Raw genomic sequence first — 21,645 nt, forward strand, 5'->3', positions numbered from 1 at the left:
CTGCCCAATGTTAACGCCCTCTCAGTAGGATATTTTTGTGTAGTCCTATTCATATTTCCCCACCAGCTGCTCTTCAAGTCGGTACCCTTTGTTCTAGCCAAAAGGAGCTGCTCAGGGCTCTCAGTATCAGTCAGCTTTTGCTGCAAAACGAAACACAAAAATCTCAGTAACACACAATACGTTTATCTCCCACCACATGCCGGTGGGAGACAGGGCAGCTCCTCTGTGCTGGGGTCCTGGCTGGAGGGGCAGTGACTCCAGAGTATGTTCTCCTTACGGCAGCGACAGACGTCAATAGGCTGACCCACCCGCCTGTCGTATTTCAAGCCTTTGTTCACATCGCGGCCACTGATACTCCACTGGGCAAAGCAAGTCACACGGCCGAGCCCAGATCCCAGGAGCAGGGAAGTCCTCTGCGGGGAGTCGGACGTGCAGTTCTCGTGGGGGAGCCCAGCCGCCGCCCCTGCCCGCCACGGTCTCGTCCATGCCTGCTCCTTTCTGGCCTCGTGCTGACTCCTGCGCCGCCCCGTCCTCACACCTTTCTTGGGTTTTCACATGTTCTTCCAGCTCCGCAGAACTCCCTTCCTTCCTCTGGTTTATTCAGGCTCAAACTTCGAAACGCGTCTCGACGGCCAGCCCTGCCGGACCGCTCCTCCTCCCCAGGGCGGGCTGGCTGCCCAGTGTGTTGGCCACGCCTGCGGTACCCCCACTGAAGCGGGCCAGGGCCTCCCCTCGGTGCCCCCAGCCCCCAGACGCACGCCTGCCTCCCAGCTGTCTCTGTACTGTGATTCGTCTCACTCTGTGCTGTGATTGTCGGCGTTCTCGTCTGTCTTGCCACCGGACTCTGGTTTCCTTGAATGGGACTATGCTTTTCCTCTACACACCTTCCCAAGGAGCCTGAACGAATATTTGACACGCGAAGCAACGGCTGATTCCTACCTCGTTACCGTGTGAATATATCACGTAGCGCCCAAGTTGAATACGTTTTCTTGAATTGTCTCTGATTGGCTTTGCTTCTGTTATTTCACTGATGAGACTGTGTGCTCCCCACTAACCAGATTTGGCGTCTGCTTTCCGTTTATGCCTCGTAATGCCTGACACCCAGCAGTTATGTCGTGACTCATAAGTGATTTATGGTGCTAATTACCACGTGCTTAGCTTTTTAGCTGCCGTTCCTCACTCAACCCAAGACTCATGAGCAAAGCAGAAGCCCGCGCCGTTCTGGTCCATCCGTCCAAAGACATCCTATTAATAGCCAGTCACTGCCAAGTTGACAGTGTCAGCATTCTCTCAAGTCATCATCATGTAATTTTAGCCAGAACAGCAGGGTAAAATTTTTAAGTAGAAATTTCGGTTATACTGGATATATCTAATATGCATTTCCTATTGCATATATAATAGAGATTGCACTGGGTATTTCAGAGCCCAAATGTGAGCGTCTAATTTAGATATCTGTGGTCAAAGGTCAAAAGACCTTCTGCCTGTATTGCACACAGATAATCTAGAGAGAGGAGAGACTTTCTCTTCTTTATTTTTGTTGAGGGATAATTACAATTCTCTGTGGGTTTCTGCCAAGCATCAACACGGATCAGCTGTAAGTACATATACGCCCCTTCCTGAGTCTCCGCCCACCTCCCGCCCCATCCCACTGCTCTAGGTTGTCGCAGAGCCCAGCTTGAGTTCCTTGAGTCATACAGCAGATTCCCACGGGCTATTTTATCTTTCCTTTATTTTTTTATCATTGTTTTCCTTTTTTCTTCCAGTTGTATTGAGGTTTAACTAGCACACAGCACTGTGTGAGTTTAGCACAGTGGTTTGGCTCAGCTACATCAGGAAACAGGGCCGTGATAAGCTTGGTGACATCCATCCTGTTGCATAGATACAAAATTAAAGAATCAGGAAAAAATGGTTTTTTTCTTGTGAAAATACTCTTAAGATTCACTCCCTTGATAACATTAATGTCTCTACCATGTCGTGCCTTCCTTCCCTAGTGCTCACTTATCTATAGCTGGAAGTTTGTACATCTTGACGGCATCCACCCGATTTCCTTCCCCCACCCCCTTTCTTTCAAATGTGGGAAGGTACTTTGGCATTTTCTAAATTTCTGGCCCTGAGCATAAGCAAGTGAAATGAAATAATAACAAGTTTTAGTTTATGTGATAAAAACTAAAGCTGTTTATATTAGCTATGATAAACCATTTTCAGAGAGTTTTTGGCACAGCTTTAAAAGCAGTAAATACATTGTAATAAATAAGTGTAACAGAAGGCATTTATGTAGCTAGGTGAAAACACGCATAGAGGAGATGTCCTCATTAGCCGCCTCCATTCTCTTGGTTCTAAATTCAACTTTGACGTGAAATCACTCTGTATGTGTGTTAGTGGCTCAGCCGTGTCCAATCCTTTGGGACCCTGTGGACTGTAGCCCTCCAGGCTCCTCTGTCCACGGGATCCTCCAGGCAAGAACCCTAGAGTGGCTGCCATTTCCTTCTCCAGGGGATCTTCCCCACCCAGGGACCAAACCCAGGTCTCCTGCATTGCAGGTGGATTCTTTACCAGCGGAGCCACCAGGGGAGGTGTGTGTGTGTGTGTGTGTGTGTGTGTGTGTGTGTGTGTAGCAGAGTAATCTGACTTTTCTGAACTTGTTGCTAGCTTGGAAAAATATGATGCGGACCACAGACATACGCTGTGTCCATCTCAATAGTGACTTGTCCCGCTTATTGGTGAGGGCTGTTGGCCGTAATGTGCTTTGTTTTGAGCTCTGTGAGACCTGGGCCTTGTCCCAGCACCCTGACGAGACCCCCTCCTTCCCCAGAGTGGGGAGCATCACGCTGCTTTTCGGTTCTGTGAGGACGAAGACCAGACCGCGCTCTAACTTGAACACCTATTTGAATATCACCAGCCAGCTGAGTATTCATGCAGAACCTATAATACCCATTTTTTAAAACTGCAGCAATTGGCTCGTTTTTCTGCTACGTTTGAATCATCCATCCTTTTTCCAGCCGTCAGTGCTGGACATGATATGATGGTGTTTGAAGAAGAGCAATGCAAACCTTGGAGCTGAAAGTGATAGGCCGGCATTTCCTGTTAGGACCCAGGAGGCCGTAACCCCAGGGGCCCGGCCGAGTGGACAGAGCCCCAGGCTTCCTGCTGTGTGGCGCCTGCCCCTCCCTGCCCTCCGGCTGCAAGCAGCGAGGTGCAGTCGGGTCGCTGATGAGCTGGGGGCTCGAGGTCCGCTGTCCCCTCGCCCCTCCTCCCTCCTGTGGCTGCGTGTCTTTCTGTTCCCAGGCTGCCTTGAGCTCTGCTCCTGGCCGGGTTCAACCAGTGGGAGCCATGGGCTAGGGCTGAGGGTCTGATGAGGAGAGAAGTCAGGCTGTTCCTCCCTCACCCCAACCGGCCTCCTCAGCCACCCTGGCTGTGGCCAAGCCCCTGTGTGGCTCCTGCGTCCACTGGACCTCTGTCTCTCTCTCTTTCCAGACCCTTCCAGAAGGCCCAGGCACTGGGCTCCGGGCACACCAGGCACACCCTTCCTCCTTGTCCCTGCATGCCTAGCGGCCATAGTTGCTTCCTGCTGCTGCCGGGGTGTGGGTTGCCTCCTCATCTCTATTTGGCTTCTCAGCCCTTCTCTCACCCATGTAACCAAATCTCTGCACCAGGTTCCCTCTTCCTGAGGGAATGGTCCCTGCTGGATCCCGAATTATAGAGGCATGCTACATGACCAGTTGTTTAAAGGAGAAGGCTGCAGAGAGGTGGACTCTTAGCAATGGTTTGCAAAGATTGTTTACATTTAAAACCAATCTGAGGACGTGCCTGGAGGTCCAGCAGTTAGGATTCTGTGCTTCTGCTGCATGGGGCACAGGTTCAATCCCTGGTCAGGGAATGAAGATCCCACAAACCTTGCCTTGCAGCTCAAAAACAAGAAAAACAAAAATATTTATGTTCTAGTCTTGGCCACTGAAGCACAAAACTTGGAGCTCTACGTGCTGGTGCTAATCCTACAGCCCAAACGTAAAAAGAACAAAGCCTGGAAAAGGGCATAAAATGCTTGTTGGATTGAGTCCAATTAATCTGCCATCTTGTAATGAGGTATTTGTTCCAGGACCTTGTACCTAGCAGGCATTCAAGCATACACTGAATGAAAAATTAACTCTACTTGGAATGTATTGCCAGCTATTTCCCAGGCAACAGACAATATAATAACACAGCTGAAGCCTTGTCTCACATTTTCTGTGGCTTCTTGGTAGAATTACAATGAAAGCATTACCCAGGCCTTGCATATCTGCCTGGGCATAAATTCTGAGAGTCGCTCCGAACAGCTGGGATGAGGAGGGAATGAATGACTGCTCCGGGGAGTGCCTTGAGACTCTAGCCTGAGTGCTTGCTGCGCTCAGGGCACGGGAGAAATGAGTCGGCTCTCCCCACTTGGAGGTCAACAGGCCAAAGAAAACAGGAAGCTGATAACCAAAGGCCAGACCCTGGGCAAGTCATCAGAGTGAACAAGATAAATCTTCTGAAAATCAGCCCCGAGTCTTGCTCAGAGCAGAAGGCAAGAGTGCAAACCAGGGGAGATGAGCTGAGGAGATGTGATAACCACAGGACTGATTGCTGAGTGTGGAGCTGGAGAAAACGTGCAGCTTGGTTGGGCAGGCAGCTCAAGGAGCCGTGGTAGCAGCAAGCAAGACACGGGCAGCCTCGGAAGCCAGCTTGGGGTGGAGCGGCGGGGAGTGCTGCAGCTCTGTGTCTAGAATTCGGCATCACCCGGCCTGTGTTCAAACTGCGGCTCTTATTAAAGGCAAGTTGCTTAACCTGTCTGAATCACAGCCCGCTTTTCGGGTTGAGTACTGCCCACCATCATGGTTCTTGGGAAAACACAGTGAGTTTATACGTGTAAAGCATTTAGATCCAAAACCTGGGAGGCCGCGTGTCGGCACAGGTGGCGTGCCGATTGTCCGCAGTCAGGCTCTGTGCTCCTTTCCTCCATCCCTTTGTTTGGCAGATACTTCCCGAGTGCCTGGTCTGTGTCTGGTACTAGGAATACAAGGATGAACGGAAAGAAGCAGGTCTCTGCCTTCGTACATCCATAAAAGAAAACACTGGAGGGACCTCCCTGGTGATCGCGCTCCCAGAGCAGGGGGCCCAGGTCCCTCCCTGGTCAGGGAACGGGTCACACACTGAGCAGCAGCTGAGGCCTGCTGCAGACAAATGAACACGGATGCTTTAGCAAAGAAAACATTGGAGGGCTGGTCTTCGGTTAGTGGGGAGGCGGGCTCAGCGAGCCATGATGTGGTTGCTAATGAGACTTTTAAAGAATATTATCTAGTTTATTTGGCTGTACCGGGTCTGGGATGCAGCTTGTGGGATCTAGTTCCCTGATATCGAGCTAGGTATTGAACTCTGGCCTCCTGCATTGGGAGCATGGAGTCTTAGCCACTGGACCGCCAGGGAGATCCCGCAATGAGACTTTTAAAGAAAGAATGACAGCCATCCAGGGAGGGATGTCGATGGTGATGGAGGCCAGGCAGTGCAGGGGAGGGGGTGTGGGAAGCCTCTACTTTCTCTTCAGTATTGCTTGTGAACCTGACTGCTCTAAAAGAGTAAAGTCTATTTTTAAAGTTTTTTTTTTAACTTTTAAAGATTTTCTTTTAAAAAGAAAGAAATACAAGAATAAGATCTTAATTTTTTTAATGAGAGCAAGATCTAAGAGAGTAGATCGTAAAAATTCTCATTAAAAAAAGGGAAAAAGGAAGAATGAATAAATAATAGAAAAGACTCTATTCTAATTATTTTTGGTAACTCCACAGAAAACTAAGGATATTTTAGTCTTAGCTCAAATCAGATTTTTGGAAAGTTAGGTCTTCATTTCTATCAGCTATGCTCATTTTTTAAAAAAATGACAGAAACTGCAGTTTGATGGGCTCCATGATATTCATCTCTACATGACGCCAGTAGCTGATATGGCCACATAAGGAACTTGTTAGGAAAAAACAGTTTTCACAAAAGCCGCGCGTGTGGAAGTAAAAGCAGGCTTCCAGCCTAAGAGATTCTGTGTGTTGATCCTTCAAAGGTCGTGCCTGCTCTTAACCATCAGCTGCGTGCTGTGTAGACATGCAGTCATCCCGTTATTCTTCCAGTGTTTGCTGGACCACCTACTATGTGAGAGCTTGGATCTGACGCTGGAGCAATAAATAAGGCGAGATCCCTGCACTCAGCAGGCTCTTGGTTCCAGGCCGGATGAACGTAAAAATAAGCAATGCGATGGGATCAGTGCCAAGGGAGGCGCAGATGATAAGGAAGCACACCACCATCCATCTGTGCATTCAGGAAATAACTGTTAGTTACGTGCTGTTTGGAAGGCACCGTAAGTTCGTGAAGTATTCCATATTTAGAGGCTTCCCTGGTGACTCAGCTGGTAAAGAATCTGCCTGCAGTGCCGGAGACCCGGGTTCGATCCCTGGGTTGGGAAAATCCCTTGGAGAAGGAAATGGCAACCCGCCCCAGTATTCTTGCCCGGGAAATCCCATGGACAGTCCGTGGGGTCGCAAAGAGACACGACTCAGCAATAAACCACCGCCACCTGGAAATGCTGGGGACATGGCCACGAGTGGAGTGGAGAATCCTTGCCTTTGGACTTGTTGTGCTTCTGCCCGTTAAGCTGTAGAGAGGGGTGAATTGAGTCTTGAAGAATGAGAAGTATTTGTGGAGACGGCCAGGGAGTAAGCTGTGGCCTCGGGGGTCCCCCGTCTTCGTGGACAGGGTGCTGGCACTTAGCTCTGGAGACCCCCTCTCGGTGCCAAGTGGCCCCACCTTGGACCCTCACCAGAGAGATGCACGAGGGAGCCCCTATCGTGGGCGGTGGCTGCAGGCAGGCACTCAGTCTATAGACTTCCGTGCTGTCTCAGGAACAGTTGCTGGTTGACGTTTGGGAACACTTGATTTCCTTTCTTTTGATTACAGCATACCAGGCTTATCAAAGACACCCAGGGACTGGCTGTGGTCAGTGGTTGAGACTGCACATCCCAAGGCAGGGGGTGCACGTTCGACCCCTGCTCCGGGAGCTGAGATCCCGCATGCCTCGTGGCCGAAAAGACAGAACATAAAACAGGAATGATGCTGTAACACATTTGATAAAGACTTTAAAAGTGATCCGCCCCGAAAACTCCTTTCACAAAAAGTGTTTCCTGCTCTCTTTTCAGAGATCTGCGGTCGCTGAACTTAGCCTTCAATCTCAGTCCTCACTTAGCTGCTTACATAAGGATGTTTCACATGGCTTTTTCATCCCCCCCAAAAGATTTACAACCAAGTTCAGCTTCATGAGTATCCCGTCAGTCTGAGAAACACAAGTGAAGACATAGGCAAATATTAGCAGATGATATATTAGCCTATATGTAGCTGGAACATTTCATAACTTCAAGGATAATGAAATCTAAAATTCTGTTAATATGTAACTATATCCTTACAGTCTCCCCCCCCCCGCCCCTTTTTTTTTCTTTTAAGGCATCTGGTGGTTTAGTTACTGAGTCATGTCTGACTTGTGAGTCCGTGGACTGTAGCCCTCCAGGCTCTTGGGTCCATGGGATTTCTCAGGCAAGAATACTGGAGTGGGTTGCCATTTCCTTCTCCAGGGGGTCTTCCTGACCCAGGGATCGAGCCCAGGTCTCCTGCGCTGCAGGCAGATTCTTTACCAGCTGAGCCACCAGGGAGGCCCTGAGGCATCCTGGGGGGCTGGAACATTCTTGCGAGGACCTTCTTCTCCTACTTTGAGTTTCGTTGTAGATAATATCAAATGGCACTTCTTTTTCTCTGCGTAAGTAGAAAATTAAAAGAACCAGACTCTCTGCTCCACAGGGGTCCCTGCCTTCTGCTTTCTTTGTGAGTAAGGACAGAGTCCGTCAGGAAGCTGCTATCAGGGGTGTCTTCGCAGGGACTCTTTCCTGAATGTCCTCTTCGGCCGAATCGCCTGTGTCTTCCTCTTACGCGGTGTCCCCGAGGAGCCTCTCCTTAGCGTTGATCCGTGGGTACCGTAAGGTCACGGGAGGCCTGAGTCACCGTGCCGTTAGTCATGCAGCCTGCCGTTAGTCATCGGTGTCCTTTCTCGAGTTCTAATTCTTTGAAAGTGAGCGTGTCCCTGTGGGGAAGGTGGTTCCAGTTCTCACAGAAGAGGCGGTTTCTGCTGAATTCTCCGATGCGTGTTAGGGCACAACTGTCAAGCAAGGAAGCATCTCCCTCTAATTAAAAATAGTACCCACTCCAACTATTACCCAGTTAGCCAAGCTAGTAGCTACAAATAACAACCAGTAGACTCAGGATGGTTTTCTGAACAACTGAATTTAACAGTGGAGCGTTAAGTGTTGTAAATGATATGCTTTTTCAATTCAGATGTGATGCAGTTTTACTTTTGAGAAATCACTCTCTTCCTGTCTGCTCCTAGGACAGCAGTTAGGCCTGGAGCAGGAGGGCGGTGCTCAGCGGTCAGCGCCCCGCCCTCTCCTTGCAGCCCTGGTCTCTGGTGGGCTCAGAAAGTGCCACCGAGGCTGCGCGCAGCACGCACGCGTGTTAGGGCAGCCTCCCTGGGGCTGGAGCAGCCCGAGGACCGGTAACAGGGGGAAGAACTTTCCTAAAGGGTGACACGCATGCCTTGACCCCAGAAAGAGGCCGCTAGGAGCACAGCAGACTCCAGAGGCCAGCCCCTTCTGTGCAGTGTAGAGAAGCTGCCACCCCAGAGCAAATACCGCATCAATACCTTTCTTTCTGGAAGTTACAAACCAAGATGTCAAAAGTGATTATTTTCTAGGATTGGAATCATTGCTTTTTGGGTCTTCTATTTTCTCTACAGTAAGTATGCCTTGCACGTAGAAGGGAAAAAACGTTATTTGTGATTTTAAATACTTTAGGCCAGTCGCATGCTGCTGCCTATCAATTTGACTGTTTTCTTTTATGTGCGTTCCCTCATCGGCTTTCCCAACTCACACATAATTTCTTTGCAACAAAGAGGTGTAGTTCCGCATCCTGTTAACTCAAAGTGTTGTTGTACACGTGAAAACAGACACTAAAGCCTTTCTGCGCTGCGAGCCACGCAACCCGGACCCCGGTCTGCCACAGCCGTCCATGCTGGGCTGGGTCTCGCCGCGCCCTTGTCTCCTGTCCAGCGGTCTTGTGTTAGGACCTGTTGGGATGATGAGGTGTCAGTGTGTGCGTTTCTTTGTTTTTCTGCCTGTGAAAATGTATAGTTTGTTAATAGCACCGTAAATTACTTGGAAGAAGAGGTTTGTTCAGTGGAAAAGAAACATGAATAGGTTTAGATTTTTATGGAGCTGAATCAGCCAAATCAAACACAGGATTTCCCTGAACCTTCCAAGTTTTTAATGGAAACTCGCGCTCTTTAGAGCTTTGCTGCCTAATTATAATTCATGCCTTTTGCAGATGCTTTACAGGGTGGACCCAAAGGAAAATGTTAGACATGTCCACCGGTTATTTCTATTGTGCTCCTTGTGGAGTGCCAGCCGCATCTGTCCGATGGCCCATGTGTGCAAAACGCTGGCCAGATCCCAGCGGGCTGGCCACCTCAGCGGCGGGAAGACGGTAAACTCGCAGTGTTACAAACACAGACGGCACATACAGACACAGAGCCAGCCCTCTGTATGTGGTTGTGCAAAAGGCACCAGTGTCAGGATTCAATTTAAAAAGTCCTGTGGTAACATAACCCCAAATCAGCCGTCATTGTGTCCTCATCAGAGAGATCCTTGTGAAACCCAGGAAAAACAGAACTACCCAGATTTCATTTAAAGAGAATTTTCTTTTCTTTTCCTTTTTTTTTTTTTTAAAAACTAGGTTTAACTGGTGTGAAGGGAGAGAAAGGAAATCCAGGCATTGGAACTCAAGGTCCCAGAGGCCCCCCTGGGCCAGCAGGTAAGTCTTCCTACCCAATGGCAAACTGCAGGATGGAAACCCCAAGTCTTCATATTCCCTTGACATTGCAGGCAAGGCAGATGACCATGTTACATCCATGTGGCCGACCGGAGCGGCCGTGTTTCCATATTACATCCATGTTCCCATGTTACATTCATGTTTCCATATTACATCTTTGTGGCCGACTGGAGCGGCCGTGTTTCCATGTTACGTCCATGTTTCCATGTTACATCTTTGTGGCCGACTGGAGCTGCTGTGTTTCCATATTACATCCATGTGGCCAACTGGAGCGGCCGTGTTTCCCATTCCTTTCATGGGAAGGCCAGTGTGTTGGTAACAAGTGTCCCATACACCAGGCCCAGAGGTGCAGCATGTGCTGGGATCTCACTGTTTGCAGGGTCAGGCTGGGGCTAGGCGATGCTTCACTAATGAATCAATCCCCAAATGCTTCATGGACTGACACGTACCCAAAGTTTGATGTGGGTAGGCTGACTTTCTCCTCATTTTAGAGCAAAGGGCCTTGAGGAGAAAGATCAGCTTCCTGAATGGAGGATGACGGATGTCCCTTCCGGTTATATTCCATGGGCTGGGACTAGTCACAGCCCCAACCGAACTGCAGGGGAGGCGCAAATCCAGGGGGACGCATGGCTGTGTGGCGAGTGCTCACAGTTTCTGCCATTATGACCACCTCACTCCATGCGGCTTGTGCAAGCTTCGAGTTTTGTGAATCTCACTATATGCTTTTAGGACGGCCTCCAGATGGCCATACTTGTTTATTAGAATTATAAGTTTTCAGTCCTACTGGTATTTACAGTCCCAGTCTTAAGCATATTGGATCTAGTGACTTACCGGTTTTTCTTGCCAACCTATGGGTGATTTGGGGAAATGCTTTTTGTAGGAGAGATTCCTAGTGTAATAGGTCAGCTCTGAGTATAGATACTCCTGTTGTTAGAGATTGTATGAGGAACTGTTCTCGAGCCTGCCTTATGCAGAGTGCATGCTTGGTGAATGTTAGCTGAATGGAGCTGAGCTCACCAGAGATTTGCAACACTTTTAAAATACAGGGTGATACCTGTTCCTGATTTTCATTTTGGTTCTGTTTGAAGAGATTCATTTCTAGTTGAAAAAGGCCTTTGAAACACTGTTGAAATCCAGGTCTAGAACAAAACAAACACGTGAGCCAGAAAAAGCCCAGGCTGACGTACTCCTAAAATTCACAGGAATTTCAGTCGCCCTCTCACTTTCATTCAGTGTTAAGTTCTCAATTGACACAAGCTACCCTAAAGGAATTTCGGATTCATCTATTGGGTCCAATTTCAGAATTTTCATTTTTCCCCTGCAGTATAATTTCTTTCAAACGCAGAACAATTTATTTCAGCCATCTGGGGCCATAAGCCAGCAGGGGTTGCCAGGCTGGGGTTGGGTGTGCTTCTGTGTGTGGAAACGTGTGTGTGTGCGCGTGCCCCATGCTGGATCTGCAGGGGCCTGCACTGGGAGACGGAGGCTCCGTGAAGGTCACGAGGTCAGGGCGGTCTGCTCCTCCCCCTTAATACTCAACAGGTGAGGGACAAGAATGCATTCTGCTTTCCAGTTTCCTGCGTTGACTGAAAGCATTGACCTCCGGGAGGACGTGTGATTGCAGTGTGATCCTCTGTCCAGGAAGTCTAGTTCAAGAATAGAACTCATTGAGTAGAAAGAGGCAGACCACCCTAGCTGTCACAACGTGTAAGATGGCTTCTTGTAAGAGTTAGTTTATTTATTGGTGGTCTGAAACCTCACCCTGTGATGATAAGAGACCAACTGTTTTCATTGGTGGACACTCCTTAGGGCCTTCTGGGGAGAGTCGACCAGGAAGCCCGGGGCCCCCCGGCTCTCCTGGACCAAGGGGTCCACCAGGCCACTTGGGGGTCCCTGGACCACAGGGTCCATCCGGCCAGCCTGGATACTGCGACCCTTCTTCGTGTTCTGCCTACGGCGTGGGCGGTAAGTGTCAGCCCTTCGTGGGCTTTGAGCAAATCTTACTGTCTTAGTACCATAATGGTGGGAGGGACCTCTGAAAAGCAAACCTATTTTGAGCAGGAAGCAAAGCTGGAATTGCTTACTACCTTTGAAATTATCCAGAGGCCTCTCCTGTGAAGTGCAAGTTAAGACAGAGGCTACCTCTTAAGGGGAGATTTGAATTAGTGCCACACCTGCGTCTTCCTCGCTTCCAGATGGCCTCTGACCTCCTATTGATCACTGAGGGACACATCTGAAAATTCTTCGGGGCCTCTCTGTGTTACTTCTGTGACGTGGCCATGATGTCCTATGAGATTTTACTCTTGCTTTGGGGACACCTAAACCTCAGGGCTTCCCCATGGTTAGGAGAGACCTGGAGATTCTGTTGGGTGACATCCTCCCTACCACATGCATTTTAAATGACCAGGGATTATTTTAAGAAGCAAAAGTGGCCACACTGTCCTTGCCTCTTATTAACGACCAGACTGAGATCCTGAAAAAATTGTGCTTCCTAAAAGCATCTGTGGTCTCCATGCTAGAGGGTGTATAACGGGGCATTTTCTAACACAGTCACTCTTGGAAGCATCAGGAGAGAGGTTCAGAAATTGCTTTGGGGCAATAAACCTATTAGCCCATGAACTGAAATTTTCTGCTTTAGAAGTTTAACCTTTTTCCCAGAGGGACTGGTCAGAGTTTTGCTGATGTGTTTTTCTCTGTTCGTCTCTTCCCTCCCCATTCTCTCAAACTTCCCTGTCTCTCGTTAAGATCTGGTCCCTTACGATGATTTCCAGCACTGACATGGAACTCTTCCTCTCTGTTCCACTGGCCTGGGCAATTGGCTGCAGACACAGAACTGTCCTGCTGACCCCGACCACCCAGCCCGGCCCCCGACCACGGGCACTCCTCTCCCCTGCCCACCTGCTCCCCCCCGCCTGCCCACCCTCTCGTCTCCTGCCCTCCCTGCTCCAAACACTTAACCTATGATAAGACTGGAATATAACCAAGTCATTAGTCAGTTGTCATAAAAACTGACTGCTCCGTATCAGCCTGGGTGAAGGTGTAAGTCTGGCAGCCGAGAGTTACCCCAGACCTCCCCAGGTGGAGCCCAGGAGTAGCCACTGCAAGGCGCCTTCTCCTCGTCCCGCCTCACACACGTCGCTGGGTGTCTTTCTTCCTGGCCCCCCTGCTGTCTGTTTCTCCTCTGATCACGCCCCTCTGCCTCCTGTCCCCTGGTGTTGGACTTCTAACATGAGGTTGGTTTTTAAAATTTATTTTTCTTTCGTCACCCTGCTGATATTCGGGTTTTCTTTTGTAAATAAAACATGTCATATTTAAGCAGTTTGGCCAAGCATTCCTGCGGTGTGCCTGACCCTTCCTTTACTAACCATCTGAAACCTCCTGGAAAAGGTGCGCACCGCCCAGTGGATTCAGGGCGCTCTCACTTTCTACCCAAGCAGGATATCTCTGTACTCTAGACCAAACCTATGCCTCTGCGGATCCACAGGAGGGGAGGGCGGCAATCTGCGGCTCCTGGGCTCTACAAGCCCCCACCCCACTCTCCCCTCTAGCTCCCCATCCTGACCAGCCAGAGTTCACCCCTGTCCAGGACGAGCTGGAGGCCTTGGAGCTGTGGGGCTCTGGGATCTGACAGTCTCCGCGGAGCTCGGAGGCCCGACCGCAAAGGCGCGTGAGGCGACTGACCCTGTGGTTTGTATGCTTCCTTGGGGGCTTGTTGCACCAGCCTGCGTCTCCTGTTTGGACACCGTTAATGTGATTGTTATATTAACAGAAAAGTGTGTTAAAAAGAAACTCCTTAATCTGTACACCACAGGACTGATTCCTGCTTGTTGCTTTAATGGTGTCCTCAGAGAAAGACTGGCCCTAACGTTGAATTCTGGAATCCTTTCTGCGTTGGGTGATCGCGAGTCCTAAAATGCAACAAGACAGAAATGTCTGTATTTGAGGGAAACGGGGCCCCAGAACAGGAATTCAAAGGGATTCAAAGACGATGTCATTTATCCTTATCCCCTCTAGGAATGACCTTGGTGAAAAGAGGAAAAGGGACATGCTTGGAGAAACTACCTCTCGCTTAATTAATCCCTCTAACTCTGAGATCACTTGGTGGCCAGCTTCACTGGTGTCCAAGAATATGCGTTAGAATATGGCCTTTCTGAATCTGGCGACTGTGACGCTAGATTCGGCTCTTTTCAGTGGCTTTTGACATGTAACCTGATGACTCCCCACCGACTCTGATACAAAGAGTTCCAGTTTTGATGAACAGTTGGTCAGCAGTATGTTCCAGAGCTTGCCCTCCTCAACTGCATGGATTACTTTGTACATGCAGATATGTTTTTGCAAACCTATTTCCAACCTTTTTTTAAATAAGCAAATAAAATTTTAAAACAATGTGCATATGTTGATTCTTCTTATTCTATTCCATCTCTATATGTCACCTTAAACTTGTGCAGTCTTGGCTGAGGTTTAACCAGAAAAACGACAGCTCCCTTCCTTTAGACGCGCATTCAAGCTTTCATTCATTCCGAGTGTGAACGAATGAAAAAATGCTTCAACAGAAAAGAAGCAATTGTCTTGAGCCTAAGTGACTGGCAGAATTCTGTTATTCATTTATAACCCACCAAACAGCAGTGACTGTGGAAATGTAAGACTGATGCTAAACAAATGTTTGCCTGAAGAACTTGTCTTTTGGGCTTAAGAGAAACCTTTAAAACTCTAGGAAACAAGAGGAAATAAGGTTGAATCTAATAGATTCTAATTCTAAACTATAATTTGCCTTTTACTCATTAAGGAAAACACTTGTTATTGTTGTTTAGTCGATAACTCTTTGTGACCCCATGGACTGAAGCCTGCCAGGCTCCTCTGTCCGTGGGATTTCCAGGCAAGAATCCTGGAGTGGGTTGCCATTTCCTTTTCCAGGGGATCTACCCAGACCAGGGGTCGAACCCAGGTCTCCCGCATTAGCAGGTGGATTCTTTACCACTGAGTCACCAGGGAAACCCATGCTTGAAAAAGATTTGGGTTCTATTAGTTGTTTGTTGAAAATAGAAATTTGAAAGAGAACCATACACTGAATGTGTATTCCTTTTTCTCTGTAGCATCTCGTAACAGGGCATGGCCAGAAGTTGGGACAGGGTCTTTTATCACCAGAAGCTGTATTCTTCCTGAATCAGCAGTGTCTCTTGAACTTCTTTGAAGTTCACACAGCTTGGTTTAAGACCTTTTCATCTAAAATATTAAAAAAAAAAGGTCTACATGTTGCCTTTGGGGATCCAAGTACTACATATATTTTTTGGTGCCTGTGCCGGAAATGAAAGCAGATAGTGAGCAGGAGACCAACAGTGACTCCCTGTTAGTTACGCAGGTGCTTCCACACACAGAAAGCGGGGCTAAGGAGAAGGAAAGCTTGCCCAGGGTTAGACGACCCGACCCAGAACCACCTGAGAGGACTCTTGAGCGAGCGGGCTGTGTCATCGGTCACTTCATTCCTTTGTATGTCAGATTTCTTGGTCTTAAACGAGTAGAGAGAAGGATACTCTATATGCCTTGATGTTTGGCCCTAGGAAATGCATGGAGTACTGTGCCACTCAGGAGACACTCAAAGTTTGACATAGACGGTGAGGCTCAAGCGCTAGAGGTTCTAGTCCATTTTATCGTTCTTGAACTGTGCAAATAAGCCAGGCTTTGATTTTACTTGGTGATCTAAGTTTGTTTATTTAAGTTATGGGAACACTTCATTCGTTTGGAATTTGTCATCAGTTGGACCTTGTTCATGAGATTTTTATTGAGTGAGATGTTCAAAATAAAAGGTATAATTCAAGTTCAAGATTTTTACGTTTACAATACTTTGCCTTGTAATAAAAGCTGATTCTGAAGTGCATTTTTATTGCCTTACCTATTTTGGCAGGAATATGCTGATATATTAACTTATACTTTATATCATTTCTGAAAGTAATCATTTCATAAAAGGACATTGCTCTTCAGAATTTTGATCACTTTGGTTAGAAACTCCTGATTCCTAGAATTACAGACTTGGGACAGAGTGATTGAAGAGCTCAGTTTAGGAGATGACTGAGTGTGAGTTGAGGCTGGGGAGAGCAAGCTGTGTGTGTGTAAGAGCGCTCAGCCGCTGTGTGTGTGTGTGTGAGCTCAGCCGCTGTGTGTGTGTGTGTGAGCTCAGCCGCTGTGTGTGTGTGAGAGCGCTCAGCCGCTGTGTGTGTGTGTGTGAGCTCAGCCGCTGTGTGTGTGTGTGAGCGCTCAGCCGTGTCCAACTCTTTGTGACCCTGTAAACTGTAGCCTGCCAGGCTCCTCTGTCCATGGAGTTTTCCAGGCAAGAATCCTGGAGTGAGTTGCCGTGTTCTCCTCCAGGGCGTCTCCCCAAACCAGGGGTTGACTGAACCACCATCTCCTGCATTGCAGGTGGGTTCTTTTGTGCTGAACCACCCGGGAAGCCCCCAGTTACTCTGTAATAACATTTAATTTCCAACTTCTCTCAGCTGTCTCAAAGAAGTGCTTGTAGTCATATCCACTCTTTGAAATCAGACCAGGCTCCTGTTCCTGTGTGAAGCCTTCCCTGAACCCCACCACCACCACCTGGATGACTTCCATAACCGTGGTCCTGCCATCCCTGCTGCCCTGGTTTGCTCTTTGACCTCCGTGCCCCCTTGTACCTGTGTGCACTCTTCAGGAGGTGTCAGACTGCCCACAGTGTGCTTAGCGCTTGACCCCTGTGCAGAGGATCTCTGCAGAGTCACCCCGTGCTGGCGCAGTGTGGTTTGTAATCCGAGTCAAACCTGCACTCCATCTACAGCGCTCTCACTGTGAGCTGGAACGTTTGGGAGAGAGCAGTGATGCCCAGGAGCGACTGGTCAGCTCCAGAGAGCTTGCGAATCCGATCTGGGATGTGAGGAAGAGGTGTTTAAACAGAAATAGACTCACAGACAAAGAAAACAAACGCGTGGGCCCCAGGGGAGCACTAGGGAGCGGGGTGGGCTGGGAGATCGGGACCGACGTACACACGCTACTGTACGCAAAATGGGCAACTGGTAAGGGCCACACACCGGGAACTCTGCTCGGTATCCCGTAATGACCTATGTGGGAGTGAACCTAAAAAAGAAGTGTGGGTACATGTATGTGTACGACTCACTCTGCTGTACGCCTGAAACTACAGCGCTGTAGGTCGGCTATATTCCAGCAAAAGCTAGAGCAACCAGAGAGCCACACACTTGGTGCGTTTTAAGTGACTTTAAGGAAGCCTTCCATCTTCAAATTTTAGAAATATGCAAAGACATCTATTTCTGCTTTATTGACTATGCCAAAGCCTTTGACTGTGTGGATCACAATAAACTGTGGAAAATTCTGAAAGAGATGGGAATACCAGACCACCTGACCTGCCTCTTGAGAAATCTGTATGCAGGTCAGGAAGCAGCAGTTAGAACTGGACACAGAACAATAGACTGGTTCCAAATAGGAAAAGGAGTACATCAAGGCTGTATATTGTCACCCTGCTTATTTAACTTCTATGCAGAGTACATCATGAGAAACACTGGACTGGAAGAAACACAAGCTGGACTCAAGATTGCCGGGAGAAATATCAGTCACCTCAGATATGCAGATGACACCACCCTTATGGCAGAAAGTGAAGAAGAACTAAAGAGCCTCTTGAAGAAAGTGAAAGAGGAGAGTGAAAAATTTGGCCTAAAGCTCAACATTCAGAAAATGAAGATCATGGCATTTGGTCCCATCACTTCATGGGAAATAGATGGGGAAACAGTGGAAACAGTGTCAGACTTTATTTTTTGGGCTCCAAAATCACTGCAGATGGTGACTGCAGCCATGAAATTAAAAGACGCTTACTCCTTGGAAGAAAAGTTATGACCAATCTAGATAGCATATTAAAAAGCAGAGACATTACTTTGTCAACAAATGTCCATCTAGTCAAGGCTATGGTTTTTCCAGTGGTCATGTATGGATGTGAGGGTTGGACTGTGAAGAAAGCTGAGTGCCGAAGAACTGATGCTTTTGAACTGTGGTGTTGGAGAAGACTCTTGAGGGTCCCTTGGACTGCAAGGAGATCCAACCAGTCCATCCTAAAGGACATCAGTCCTGTGTGTTCATTGGAAGGAATGATGCTGAGGCTGAAACTCCAATACTTTGGCCACTTTATGCGGAGAGTTGACTCATTGGAAAAGACTCTGATGTTGGGAGGGACTGGGGGCAGGACGAGAAGGGGACGACAGAGGATGAGATGGCTGGATGGCATCACTGACTCGACGGACGTGAGTCTGAGTGAACTCTGGGAGTTGGTGATGGACAGGGAGGCCTGGTGTGCTGTGATTCATGGGGTCACAAAGAGTCGGACATGACTTAGCTACTGAACTGAATAAGGGCTTATAATAAATAAATAAACCCTGTCTTTCTGTAAATGTATCCATGTGTTCATGTACTTGTCCATTTCTGGGCATCCATCCATCCATCAGACTTTTAATTAGTATCTGCCATGGGTTCAGAATTCCATGGACAGAAGAGCCTGGTGGGCTACAGTCCATGGGGTCGGTAAGAGTTGGACATCACTTCACTGGGGGTTCGGCTGTGTATTATAGTGGAGGGGGAGGAAAGGGAAGCTTGCTGGTGTAGGTTGCTTTAAGCTGAAGCAAGTAAGGTCATTTGTACAAGGCTGGAAGATCTATTGCATGATAAAATGTTCATATTTCTGCCCAAAAGCAGTAGGAAGTCAGTGGGGGTCTTTAAGTCGGTAAGTGACCTGATTGGGCTTCTTACGTGAAGGCGCAGTTTTTATGTGGTGTATAAGACAGGCTGGTGTGGGGAAAGAGCAAGAAGGAGAAAGACCTTTGAGGACGACCTCCCACGTACTAGCGTCTGTTCTGGATGTATTAGGCTGACTTGCACAAGCTAGCTCAAGTATTCTCTTTTTACAAATGATCAAACGCGCCAAGTGGAAAGTCCAGGGTGACACAGGGCCCCGGCAGGGGCAAAGGAAGGATCCTCTCGGGTTTGTTCCCCTGGCTCCCGGCCCCTCCTTCGAGGGTTTGTCAGAACCTGAATGCACTTCCTGGCCAGCCCGGTACATCCATCCCACAGTGCCTGGAGCAGGGGTTCAGATGAAGGGGCGGGCCCGCAGTGATACAGGGGGGAGGGGAGCAGCTGTAACTGCTGAAGGAGAAGTCTGCAGGCAGGGTCTGATGACCGACGGCAGGAGGCTGGGTGGTGACAGGCGGAAGGGAAGAATGGCTTCGCGACAGCAAGTCTGGGAGGTTGAGTGAATGGGAGTTTCACTGAGTGAGACAGAGGCTTGAGGAGGAAAGGAGAGAGATTTTAGAACGGCAAGTTGTTTTGAGGTGTTTCTGCTTCTCGGAGTACAGTGTTAACAGCAGATAGTAACTCAAGGAGACTGAGATGGGTGGGGAATGATGCTGGATGACTAATTCAGACTGTGACAGCCGTCAGGACTGAGTCCCTGTGGGCCTGTCCCCCATGAGAAGGGCTGTGCAAATGCGGAATGGACGTTGCCAAGGACTGGACCAAAATATTTGGTTTAAAAAATAACTTTTTGTTCTGGTTTCTTGTAGCATTGGAAACACTGATGCAAATGGTCCATTTGTGCTAAACAAGCCGAGTTTAGATAATTCCTTTGTCACAAAGTTCTGGTTATTCTGTACTCTCCAGAGTAACTATCCTCAACAAAAATTAACTGCGTGAATATATTTACAACAGTTTTACATTATTTATCAGACTGAATAATTGTATTAGAAGTTTGGCTGACACAAGATGCTTAAGTCTTGATAGAATTAAAAAAGCAAGTCGCAGAACAATAGTACAATATTCACCTGCTATTCCGTTCTATCCACACTGAAAATTGGGATGAATAAACTCCAGACACTTAACCATGCTTGCCTCCTGGTTATAGAATTGTGCAAAGTGTTACTTTCATTTAACTGTTCGTGTCTAACATTTCTCTATTGTTTGAAAAGTATTTTGCAATAAACCTGTGTACCCAGAAGCTTAATACTTTACAGGAAAATCACAGAAGATTTCAGAGTGAAATACTGCCTTACAAAAATAACCTATCACCTCTTAAAAACCCTCATCATAATAAACGATATGAATGAATGACGAAAAATGAGTCACCAGTATTTAGAAAAATGGAGGCAGTGATTATTTTAAAAGCAGAATAAAAGGGTCAGTGGGAGGGGTGGGACGGTTTACTTGTTTGTAAATGCAGAAACGTTAGTAATGATTTATTTTCTCTGTATCTTCCTAATAAAAAACATATGCTGGCATGAATAACACATTTCATTGTTTCTAGAATGTTTAATTGCATTTGATCTTATTGATTAAAAAGATTACCGTGACCAGTATAGTGAAATTGAACTTACCTAACTTAAAAGAAGGTGATCAGCCCTGGAGTTTCTTTGGAGGGAATGATGCTAAAGCTGAAACTCCAGTACTTTGGCCGCCTCATGCGAAGAGCTGACTCATTGGAAAAGACTCTGATGCTGGGAGAGATTAGGGGCAGGAGAAGGGGACGACTGAGGATGAGATGGCTGGGTGGCATCACGGACTCGATGGACGTGAGTCTGAGTGAAATCCGGGAGTTGCTGATGGACAGGGAGACCTGGCGTGTTGCGATTCATGGGGTCACAAAGAGTCGGACACGACTGAGCAGCTGAACTGAACTTAAAAGAAGTTTTATAATGGAATCCAGAAAAGTGAAAATATCTTTTCTTCAGATTGAGATGAACTTTGTACGGTAACAAAACGAAGCTGAGTCAGACAGAAAGAGAGCGTGTGCTCACTGAGGACACTCATCTCCATTTTTCACCATCCTGTCATCTGACCCAGAGTCGTGACTCCTGATAAAACTGTATCCCCATCATATCCTAAAACTCATGTCACAAAGTCGTCAACCAGCTCAGCTTCCGTGCTGAGAAATCACTGTTATTTGAATGTGCTCAGATATCGAATAGCTGTGTTGAAGAGGATTTCTTAGAACATTCATGTGTTTTCACTGTCCCTATCCTTTCTCACGTATATGGTATATTCCTGAGCTGGCAAGTGTGCAGGCTGAAAGGACTGAGCTTCACAAGCAGAGTTTTTGGCAAACATTCCGGCTGTCAGATCTGGGCACCCCAGGCAGAAGCCCTGCTGACGAAACCTTCGGCTCCAGCGGCCCACTCCCGCTCTTGGAGTGTTGCCAATGAGTTCTGTCTCTGATTTCACACGAGCGTGAGCATGTTTCATCAGACCAGCAGAGAGCCACAACTCTGAGGGTGAGCGACAGCATAAAAGCTAAGAATGGCTGTAGCTCAAAAGCAGTACAGTGCGGTTGTCCACAGCACTGGGGCGATGTACCGTTCTCCCGAAATACCCACGGCCCATGTCTGCAGTGCTTTCTGAAGAGTCGGGTCTGTGCCCGCAGGCTGAAGATGGCTTTCAGGAACTGGAGAGCCATCCGAGGGACCGTGAACCCAGTCACCCATCTCCCCAGCAGCTTGGCAGTGTGCAGATAGACCGCGGGTTTCTGCTGGCACAGCTGAGCAAGGATTACGGCTTGGATGCCATTTCTGAACCTTGATGCCTCCTTGTCTTCGTTTTGAATTTTCATGCCTATCCAAGAGGCCATCGACGGCAGCAACGTCAGCTGTTTGGAATCCGCCGCCTGCTTTGTTGCTCATGAGTGCCGTACCACCAGGGACGCTCAGTTGTGTC

General features: G+C 48.1%; 1 protein-coding gene across 8 annotated transcripts in view; it reads left to right on the forward strand.

Annotated features, from left to right (window-relative positions):
• Positions 1–14,307, forward strand: part of COL14A1 (collagen type XIV alpha 1 chain) — a 225,195-nt gene extending 210,888 nt beyond the window's left edge. For 3 of the 8 annotated variants that reach the window (XM_069600762.1, XM_069600761.1, XM_069600763.1), the window contains exons 46-48: positions 9,826–9,903; positions 11,731–11,886; positions 13,470–14,307. In XM_069600762.1, coding sequence (XP_069456863.1) covers positions 9,826–9,903; positions 11,731–11,886; positions 13,470–13,549 — 314 coding nt within the window. In that variant the 3' untranslated portion in view covers positions 13,550–14,307. Of the gene's footprint in view, positions 1–9,825; positions 9,904–11,730; positions 11,887–12,666 lie in introns of all 8 variants that reach the window. The other 5 variants (XM_069600766.1, XM_069600764.1, XR_011259104.1 and 2 more) reach the window with 4 other exon arrangements.
• The last annotated feature ends 7,338 nt before the right edge of the window (positions 14,308–21,645 follow it).

The sequence above is a fragment of the Ovis canadensis genome, chromosome 9 (assembly GCF_042477335.2).
Source record: "Ovis canadensis isolate MfBH-ARS-UI-01 breed Bighorn chromosome 9, ARS-UI_OviCan_v2, whole genome shotgun sequence".
Lineage (NCBI taxonomy): Eukaryota > Metazoa > Chordata > Mammalia > Artiodactyla > Bovidae > Ovis > Ovis canadensis.